The 10,229-nt window shown below is 41.3% G+C and overlaps 1 protein-coding gene across 1 annotated transcript; it reads right to left on the bottom strand.

The window, feature by feature from the left end:
• Positions 1-1,573: 1,573 nt before the first annotated feature.
• GPR12 (G protein-coupled receptor 12) lies at positions 1,574-7,943 on the bottom strand. The gene is made up of 2 exons (XM_042456271.1): positions 7,680-7,943; positions 1,574-6,465 (listed from the first exon to the last, which is right to left on the bottom strand). The coding sequence occupies exon 2, from the start codon at positions 6,448-6,450 to the stop codon at positions 5,446-5,448; it is 1,005 nt and encodes a 334-aa protein (XP_042312205.1). The 5' UTR covers positions 6,451-6,465; positions 7,680-7,943; the 3' UTR covers positions 1,574-5,445.
• Positions 7,944-10,229: the final 2,286 nt, after the last annotated feature.

Here is a 10,229-nt window from a genome sequence, read left to right as displayed (position 1 = left end):
AATATGTGGTATTTTTGCCACCTATATATTATACAGATTTATTCATTTAAAAAAAATCAGTATTTCAATTTTTACAATTAAAATTTAACAGACTCATACAGGTATCAGCAAAACAATACACTCTCTTTAACATTCAGAGAACCTGGACTTGAAAGTTGTCCTAGATTTTTTGTTTGTAAACAGATGAGGATCCCTCCTTTGTATCCCATCCTCAGTCCACTATGTGAGGCCATAGGAGAGAGCTTTCTCAGCCACAGCACCCCAACTGTAGAAAGTCTTCCCCTTGGAGGCCCAATTGGCACCAATGCTTGTTTCATTTAGCCCCAGGTGAAAACATGTTTTTTTTTTATTTAATCCTTTGGGCCTCACTGATTATTTCAAAATCCTAATGCACACAGTCCTAAATCGTTTTAAATTTTTAAAACCTGTTTTTATTTTTTAATTGGTTTAATATGTTTTAGTCTATTTAAATTATTGTTATTGTTTTCAATTGTTTTAACTTGTTTGCCTTAGTTTTACTTGTATGCCACCTGCTATCGGGTGGAATGGTAATATTTTAATAAATAAATACTTGAAATTTGTACTTTTTCCTTTTGTACTTATTTTCTAACTATAGAGGCTGGCCTATGACTGTAATCAGGTTACAACACCATCAACATTCAGAAGATGGGAAAATTCATGTTATTGCACAGCAACCACACTCTAAGACATTCTGAATCCAAGATCATAGGTCATGCTCCTTATTACATTTTTCTTGCTGCCCAGTACCTACAGACTCTGCTTCTTATCTTTCTCTTCAATGATTTCTAGACCTTCAGACTATTCCTTTCCTTTATTGCACAAAATGGTTGCCATTCCCCCCCTTAAAATAACCAAGAGACCATGGTCACAAACTGTTTTTTTAAAAAAACAGAGACTATGTCAAGGAGACTTGTTTTTAAAAAATGAAGTGCAGAACAGAGTTTGGAAATGTTACTCTTTTGGACTACAACTCCCAGAATTCTCCTGCCATGCTGGCAGTGGGGAATGGGAGAATTGTAGTCCAAAAGAATAACTTTTCCAAGCTTTTGTGGGTGATATTTTTGATGAAAGATACAACAATAAAGTACAAAGCCATTATAAATGTTGAACCTGTACTACAGATATCATGACAATACATCTATAAAATTTAATAGATTTAATAATAAACCTGTTATTATAAGCTAAATACAAGGTTCAAAAAGCTGGTGTTGTCACATCTTCAGAAAATTGATTTATTACTTGCCCAACAGAACGTATTTGTGCCATGTCATTTATGTATCCTACAGGACAAAATGATAAAATAGATTTGTGAAATGTTTTAAAAGTTGCCCATGTTTTCCTCACTTGAGATGAAAAATTTTCCTTGCTTTTAATAAGATTTCTAGGTTCACTTATGCATAACGTTACTGGTGTGTGTGCGCGTGTGCATGTGGGCACACCTGCCTTCAAATGGCTTGTCGACATATAGTGACATGGATTGCATCGGGTTTTCTTAGGTAAGGAATATTCGCAGATGGTTTGCCACTGCCTTCTTCAGAAATATAGCTTCTGGTGATCCTTAGAAGTTCTCCATCCAAGCATTCATCAGGTCTGACCCTGCTTAGCATTAAGATGAGACCAGATGTGATGCCTTCAGCGTTTGAGTTTTTGTTTTTTGTTTTTTTTGTTTTGTGATCAACTGATCTTTTCATGTGTAAATGTCCACTGATAAAAAAAAGTCTGGTACTGGCTGCCAATCTTAATTACTATATACAAAGACCTTTTCTTAAATATCAAAAGTAGCAGTCTTGAGCCAGTACATCTTGGAGATTTCATGTTTGCTTGCTTGGGATGCTTTTTACCTTAGAAGACAACAGGTTAAAGCTTGCAAAGGGAAACTTTGACTCTCCTGCTTTGAAATTACTGCTCCTATAAACCTTGCCATTGGCCACGTTAACTGGAGCTTTTAGGAACTGAAGTCCAAAACACAGGGAAGACCAAACTGTTTTCATCCATTTCCCCTCCCTCCCTATATTTTATGTGTTTCCTTGTTTTGTATGTGTTACGGCACAACAATATTCCCTTCTGAGAATGTTCTTCTGATTAAGATGTTCAAAATTATTTATTGCAGGTAGATATTTGGTTGGTTTGTACATTCCTGGGAAAACTGTGTGAGACTTTTATTAACTATTCTTTATGTTTCCCATATTTACATTCCTTTAGAAGACACTGTAAGTAACAAAAGATAGAGAAGAGACCATTTTCAGCTGCCTACTATGTCTTGTGTCCCAATAACATTTTGTGCTTTCGCTGATTTTGCTGAAGTATCGAAACATGATATAGTGTACAGATTTTGCCACTATTACAACATATCAACCATTCTTCTTTCTGCATTTCCCATTTAGCCTATGACTACATATATTCAGCATTTGCAATGGTGTTGCACTTGTTATTAAATGACATTTAATGGTTATTATATCATCTTTTATCAATAATACTACCACCTTTTCTTTTTCACAGTTTCATTGATATCTTATTTTTTTTCTTTGATTTTTTTTTGGGGGGGGGGGCAGGGTACCTTTTCCCTGAGATGGTTTTAGTGCTTTATATATCTGCCCAATAGGCAGAAATTCAGCAGATACTCTTTGTCTTGCATAGAGATGCAAACTTGGGACAAGCTGCATCTTGCTGAATGTCTGTCTGCTTTGCAGCTTAAAGGTATAGTCAAAACCAAGAAATTGGATGTGGCAACCATACTGCCTCCAAAGAAATGCTCCTATGCTGTGATGGGAATCATTCAGCTCTTCAGATATTGTAGGACTGTAAATTCCAGCACTCACCATTTGGCTATGCTAGCCTGGGTTGCTAGGAATTGCACTTCAATGTCTGGAAAGCCACAAAATTCTCAGCTCTATTGCTATATTTCTCTGTTTACCACAATTCCAGGTTTGTGCTCCTTTTGGATTTGCAGTTTGGCAAATGGAATAGAGAAGGCTGATGTAGTGAGAGCAATGACTGATGCTGAATCCAGCAATTCCCTTCATTGTCTCAGATAACTCATTCTTATTTCATCAGAACAAATCATTTCCATTAAAGAGTTCACAGAAGAATGTCCTTTAAATGTTACCTTTTATAGAATTTCTTTCTTTTTTAAAAAAACCTGCATTTTCCCCCCAGATGTGAATTCATAAACACTGTCAGTTACAGAAATAAACTGTGTTGTCTGGTGTAACTATGTGTGACAGCAACATCCATCTTTAACAACAGGAGTAACTGAACGACAGGCATACATTTCTATGCCTACATTTGTGCTTTGAAACAGTAGAGGAATTACTAGAAAAGTATAAAACATATTCCATTATATAGAATTACAATTGTATGTGCCCCAAAACTTGAAAATGTCAGACTTCAGAACTGAAGGTCAGAGCAAAACAAAGAGAATGCCTTGTAAACACACACAAATGGCATTGGCATGATCTTACTGCACGGTTCTATATTGACACTAGAGATAAATGTTAAATTGAACAAGCTTGTTAAAATCATTCTTGCAGTCTTGAACACTTTTTAAAGAAAGAAAATAACAGCCCACATTCTTTCCTTGCCAACCTGTGTGCCTACCCTTGTTTAAACATCACAGGGCAGCTTGAGGAGTGGGCTTGGCAAGCTACACAACCAGAAGGAATTGTTAGTCACCAAGTGTGTGGGAAAAGCAGCTAATGCAAGACTGTCTGACCAACCTCTTTGAAAGTATTTTGAAGTTTATTACTGCAGAATGATCTTATTTATTGCAAATTAGTCATTCTTAGGATATAGAATCATAAAGTCCAAAGTACACAATTAGCTGAATGGTTAAAAGATTCCTGTGAGGTTTTCATTTGGCTAACACTAACAGAAACCAAGTTCTGGCTCTTGATCATTCTTTTTATGACGTCTGAAAGGGATACTACTTTTGGCAAAGGTGGGGGAAAAACATGCAGCACAGCTGGTCACACTTACAGAAAGAGGCTCATTTTTTGTTGTTCCAAGAATTTATGGGGAATTTTTTATTTTCCTATGGTTACAGCAGAAATGGACAATCTGGGGCCCTTCATATTTTATTGGACTCCAACTCCCAGGAGCTGGAGCAAGTGTGACCAAGGGCCAGGGGTGACTGAAAACTGAATCCAGCACATGGAGGGTGACAGGTTGTTCATTCCCATGTATAAAGACCACTTCTAAGGTTACAACTTTAAACAAACTACTCTGAATGGTCTCCTTCAGGCTCTGAGAAACCAAGCCTGAGTGTTTTATGCATCTGTGCATCTATACTTACCCCTGCAATGGAATATACATAGCCTATGTTATGCCCAACTACACTGAACTGTGAGGATGAGGTTGCACAGTCTCACAAACCCTGCAGTCTCGATGGAAACCTAGCTGCCATCTGTTGAATTGTGCACAAGACCATATTGCAAAGGGCTCACTTTTAATTAGCGCCATACATCTTGTGACTTATAACAGACAAAATAATTGCACCCTGTAATAGGAATCTTAAGATACAGATTGCTAAAACACATCAGAAACACTATCTTTCTCTCTCTCATAGGATAAATTCAGAACTCATTTACCTCGGAATAGCAGTAATATTGCTAAAGTCAATGGCACAGTTTCAAATGTGGTTGTGGATTAGCTCTTGATCTGGAGCTCCACAGGCACTCGTCCTATGGCTTAAATCCTATAGTTAGCCCTGACTAGAGTAGGTCCATTGAATCAATTGGACTTATCTATATATTGACTCATCATTCAACAACTCATTCAATGGGTCTTCTCTAGTTGGGACCAACCAACAGGATTCCAGCCTTCAGATCAAAGTTTCTCATATGTAAATGTATCTCCATTTGCTGAGACAGAGAAATCACATCTACACAGGCATAGGAGCCAGTGTGGTATAATCTGTATAATGCTGGACTGGGACATGGGAAATCCCACCGGGGGTTCCAGCCCCCACTGAGCTATGAAACTCACTGGGTGACCAGTGATTCCCTCTCTGTCTCTCTGACCTAATTCAAAGGCTTGGTGATAGGAAGACAGTTATGTCCATTCCCTTGAGCTTACAAGAAGAAAGGTAAGCTATAAAGGCAACAATAAATAAATTAATAAATAAATTCCACTGATGGGCAGAGATGCCACTTCCTTTTAAGAACTGGCATATGGCCTGGAAGCAGTTGTGTAAGCCAAAAAAGAACAGAATCTAAGCAACACTTCCAGATTGGCAGAAAATCATTTTCCTTTCAGGAATGGTTCTGAAACTGCAACTGTGTGGTTTATTTTGGTCAATCAGATTTTGCTTTCTGAAAAGGTCAAAACCTCCTGTGGTTTGAATGCAAACCTGTTATGTACAATGAATGAAAATAGCACAGTCACACAATACCAGTGCTAAACAGACAACACTCTCCTCCCTTTTAATCAAACATCACTGGGTGATCTTGCTCTTGCAGAAAGATTTGAAGGGATGCAGCCACAGCAGATGAGCCAAAGCGCCTTCTGTATTTCTTGATTCCGGAAAGCATATATTACAGGGTTAATAATAGAATTGTACGTGGCTGGAAGGAGGGTAGCGTAGGTATATATAGAAGGATAGGTGTAGTCGGCTATTAAGGAATAAAGTGTGAAAGGCATCCAGCAGGCAGCAAAGGTTCCCAGGATAATGGCTAAAGTTGACACTCCTTTCCGAGTCGTCACATAGTGGGAAGTAGCCAGGAAGTGGTGCTGCAAAGCAATCTGATGGGCATGTCGCATCACAATTTTACAGATCTGAATGTACAGCTGCAGCATGAGAGCAAACATGAGCAAGAAAGAGACAGAGAGGACGGCCGCATTATTTTTTGTGAGTGGCCTGATGACACTGCAGGTGGATTCGTCTTGGAGGCAATTCCAGCCCATTATAGGCAGCAGCCCGATACAGATGGAGGCTCCCCAGAGCAAAATAAGCATGACGTAGGTAAAAGTGACAGTCCTCTCTGAATTGTACGTCAAAGCATAATAGAGTGAGAGGTACCGATCAACAGTGATAGCCAGCAAACTGCAGATGGAGGCTGTGAAAGAGGCAACAATGAGCCCAACCGTGACCAGCTTGGTAGACTCCGACTGGAGGAGATAGGCAAAAATGAAATTGAAGATCAATCCAATTCCGGCTAAGAGGTCCGCCAAGGCCAGGCTGCCTATCAGGAGGAACATTGGGGCACGAAGACTGGGATTGTGGAAGATAATAAGGACCACGACCGCATTCTCACAGGAGATAAGGGTTCCTGAAGTACACAAGACAATATCCCATGGGTTTACTATGAACTCTGGCTCTGGGTCATTGATGGGAATCAGGGAGGTGACTGCAGCTGAAACATTCTCTGTCCAGCTGGCTTCCAAGTGATTCTGAGGCAGCCATGTTAAATTAACCGTTGGGTCTTCATTCATATTTAAACCCGTCCTCTTCAATGAAAAAACCAAACATTTATTCATTCATTCATTCGTTATTGGAACATTTCAACAACAGCACCATCAAGGAGGCATGCAATCTATATACACCTTAAAGGGCAAAAACCAGTGGCAAGACAGGCACATGTTACATAAAACATGACTCTACAAAAATGAGGATGGGAGGAAAACCTGGTTTTAAAACTGCCTCTAATAGCTGGGAGAGAGAAAACAAAATAGACAAGAGCAATGCTTTTATTATTATTCTTTTGCTTTTGGATAAAACTGAAAGGTTTTAAAGGCACGGGGTGGAGGAGACTTGTTCTTTGGAATAAAATGCCACCCAAAAAGGATTTCAGAGCAAGGTTTTTAAAGCACCTATGTCCACTCAGGGTGCAGATGTAGGTGCTTTAAAAAAATAAAAGCATTGTGGTGAACTGCATCCGAGGTGCACTGACCATGATGTCCAAAGGCAACCAAGCACCCTCCTTTCCTAGGACATGCCCTACATTTCAACCTTCTGATCCCAAAACGTTTTCCCATTTTGAGCAGGACTGAGAACGAAGTAGGAATTGACATTTATAGCAGTGTGCTTAGTTTAGTAATGTCCTCCATTTTTTCCTCAAATGTCCTACAAGTGCTTTGTCCTCCTTTGTGGTTAGGCCATCTGGTCAACCTGAAAGGGATGCAGTTCATTCAAGGGAGAAGCTGGCAAGTGGGTAGAAATGCTTATGATGACCTCGATTGAGAGAAGATAGCAAGGCAGGCAGGATGGGGAAAGGAGACGAAGGGTGCATCTGCACTGCAGTGATGATCTGATTCGACACCACATTTAACTGCCATGGCTCCAGGCGATGGAATTCTGGGATATGTAGTTTGCTGTGGCAACAACAAACTACACATCCCAGAATTCCATCGCCTGGAGCCATGGCAGTTAAAGGTGGTGTCAAACCAGAGCATTTCTGCAGTGCAGATGCAGCCAAAGGTCTCACCCAGCACAGCCACAGCATCCCCCACTTTTTCTGGAGGACGGGGGGGGGGCAGAAGGCTTAGGTGAATGGCAAAGGAGGAACATGCCATGCAAGGTGATGGCAGCGATGGATGGATGGATGACTGCCTCCCTTCCCTTCCCATGCAGATGGATGGATGGAATGGATGGAGAGAGACACACACAGAAGAAGAAATAAACCAGATAGGGTCAGCAAACCCCTCCTGGGCATCTTGGTCACCTTGGCGTCTCCTCTGGAAGAAGAGGAGGAGGAGGAAGGGGGGAAGAAGAGAAGGAGGTGGATCCCTGCTTCCTTCCTAGACAGCCAGGCTTTGGGCTTTTGAGTCTGCTGCTGCTGGTGATGTTGCTGCTGCTTGCATGCTCCTTTGCCTTTTTGCACCGCGCAGGCTGAAGGGAAGGGGCTTTTGCCAAGGAAGCGGCAGCCCAGGTGGAGAAGGAGGAGGAGGAGAAGAAGAGGAGGAGGAAGGGAAGAGATGCAGCCCAGGCAGAGGCATCAGGAGCAGAGGAGGAGGAGGAGGAGGCGCGCGCGCGCAGAGGGAAGGAGGCAGGCAAAGCGAGGGACCAGGCGCATCCTCCTTGGCCAGCAGCACCTGCCCTACCTTTCCCCGCTTCCCTTCAGGAGGGATTCCCCAGTGCTCTCCATTTGGAGCAGGGCAGGAGGTTGAAATGTAGGCAGAAGTTTATAGGTTGAAATGTTGGCACAAGGTGGACAGAAGATTGAAATAGAAGCACAGGTGACCAGCCCTCCTCCTTTTCCAGGACCTGCCTCCATTTCCACTTTCTTTTCCAGAGGAGGAATTCCCCAGTGTTCTCCATTTGCAGCAGAACCGAAGGTTGAAATATAGGCAGAAGGTAGTAGGCTGTAGGTTGAAATGCAGGCAGGTTAAGCAGGCAATCCTCCTTTTCTAGGACCTGTCCTACCTTTCCACCCTTCCGTCCAGGAGGAATTCCACAATGTCCTCCCTTTTGGAGCAGCACTCAAAAAAGAATGCATTTATATTTATAGTAGTGGTCTTCAGCTTTTCGTTTGGTCAATGTCCTACCTTTTTCTGGAAGGTCTTACTTTCTTTGGTGCTCCAGGATGAACCTACGGCCTCCTTTTCCAGAACCTGCTCTCCATTTCTACCTTCTCTCCAGAAGGAATTCCTCAGTGTCCTCCCTGTTGAGCAGGACTCAAAAAAGGATGCATTTATATTTCTATTAGTGTTTTCAGCTTTTTTTTTTTTTTTTTTTTTTGGTCAATGTCCTACATTTTTCTTGCATGTGCTGCATTTTGCGGTGCCTTTGTCCTCCTTGGCACTGAGGACATCTAGTCATGCTGGGTTGCCTCAGTGGAAGCACTATGATCTCTCATAATTTCTCACCCTGACTCTGCTTTCAAAGCTCAGAAGGACTGCCCTCACCTTGAAGGCTTCTACCTTTTGTTCTTATTATTATGTGCCTTCCAGTCTTTTCCAACTTATGCCGACCCTAAGGCGACCATACCATAGGGTTTTCTTGCCATGTTTCATCAGACAGAGTTTGCCATGGCCATCTTCTGTGGTGGAGAGTATGACTTCCTCAAAGCTTTACACGAATTAGCTCTCCCTTATGTTAGTCCTTATTTCATCTCACCATCCTGTTTGAGATTTGCAATCCAGGAGCTCGGGACTTATTCTGGTATTCCCCTTTGTGGAGTTGTCTAAATTTGAATTTGGACCTTAGTTGGCAGAAGTTACTGTCTTTGTTCTGCTGCATAAACTCTTCAAGGCTTAGAACCTGTTCTTGTTAAGTGTCTTCCAGCTAATTTCAACTGACGGCAAACTTATCTAGGATTTTCTTGGCAAGATTTGTTCAGAGGAGATTTGCCACTGCCTTTCTCTTAGAAGTTTATTGAACTGAGGTTAATTTCAGCATTAAAAAAAAGATTAAAGTGCATTTAAAGGATCCCACAAATAAAGCAAAAATGGCGAGTAAGTGCATGAATGATTATCACACGCAATTGCACAAATAAAGTGATATCGGAAATGCATTGTCGCTGAAATTCCAAAAGTAAAAAGATTCATATTAATGCTTCTTTGTGACCACTTTAAGGGCGGGTTTTGTGCAACGTCATGTGATATCATTTCACGTAATTATGTGATTTTTCTAGGGTATTCACGGGATACACTCCTGATCTCCTTCGTGTGATAAACTCCTTAGAGTGGGACAGCCTGATGTTCCCAACTGGGTTTATATGGTTGAGTGGGGCTTTGAATCCTGGTCTCTCAGAGTCCTAGTCCAATACTCTAACAATTACCCCATGCTAGCGTTCATAATACAGTAGGCACTCGGTATCATCTGGGGTTAATTCTAAATCTGTGTGTATGAGCCTTCAAGTCACCTGTCGACTTAGCGAAAACCCATGAATTTCATAGGGTTTTCTTAGGCAAGAAATACCTATGTAGTTTTGCCAGTCCCTTCCTCTGTGATACCAGCACCTGGTATTAATTGGCAGTCTCCCATCCAAGTACTAACCAGGGCTGACTGTGCTTATCTTTGAAGAGACCTCTCCTTCAACTGCCAGTTCCAGGATGGATTCTATAGGATGCAACCATGTCCCTTAAGAGTAGAATATAGTACTATAATTCTGATTTTTGGTGACAGCCATGGCTCATGGGATGTAGTGATTGCTAAAAGGGTTATCTGAGCATTTGCAGAGCATCTCTCCTTTTCCTCTCATTTGTTGTCAAGGAATAAGCATCACACACTGGTTGTTATATTCACTAGTTGTCTGGCATTAGAAGGAAAG

The sequence above is a fragment of the Sceloporus undulatus genome, chromosome 3, assembly GCF_019175285.1.
Source record: "Sceloporus undulatus isolate JIND9_A2432 ecotype Alabama chromosome 3, SceUnd_v1.1, whole genome shotgun sequence".
Lineage (NCBI taxonomy): Eukaryota > Metazoa > Chordata > Lepidosauria > Squamata > Phrynosomatidae > Sceloporus > Sceloporus undulatus.
The sequence above is the reverse complement of the archived record's forward strand: the minus strand, read 5'-3'. Positions and strand labels throughout refer to the sequence as shown.

Coding starts and splice junctions, on each gene's coding strand:
- GPR12 (XM_042456271.1), bottom strand. CDS start 6,450: ATGAATGAAGACCCAACGGTTAATTTAACATGGCTGCCTCAGAATCAC.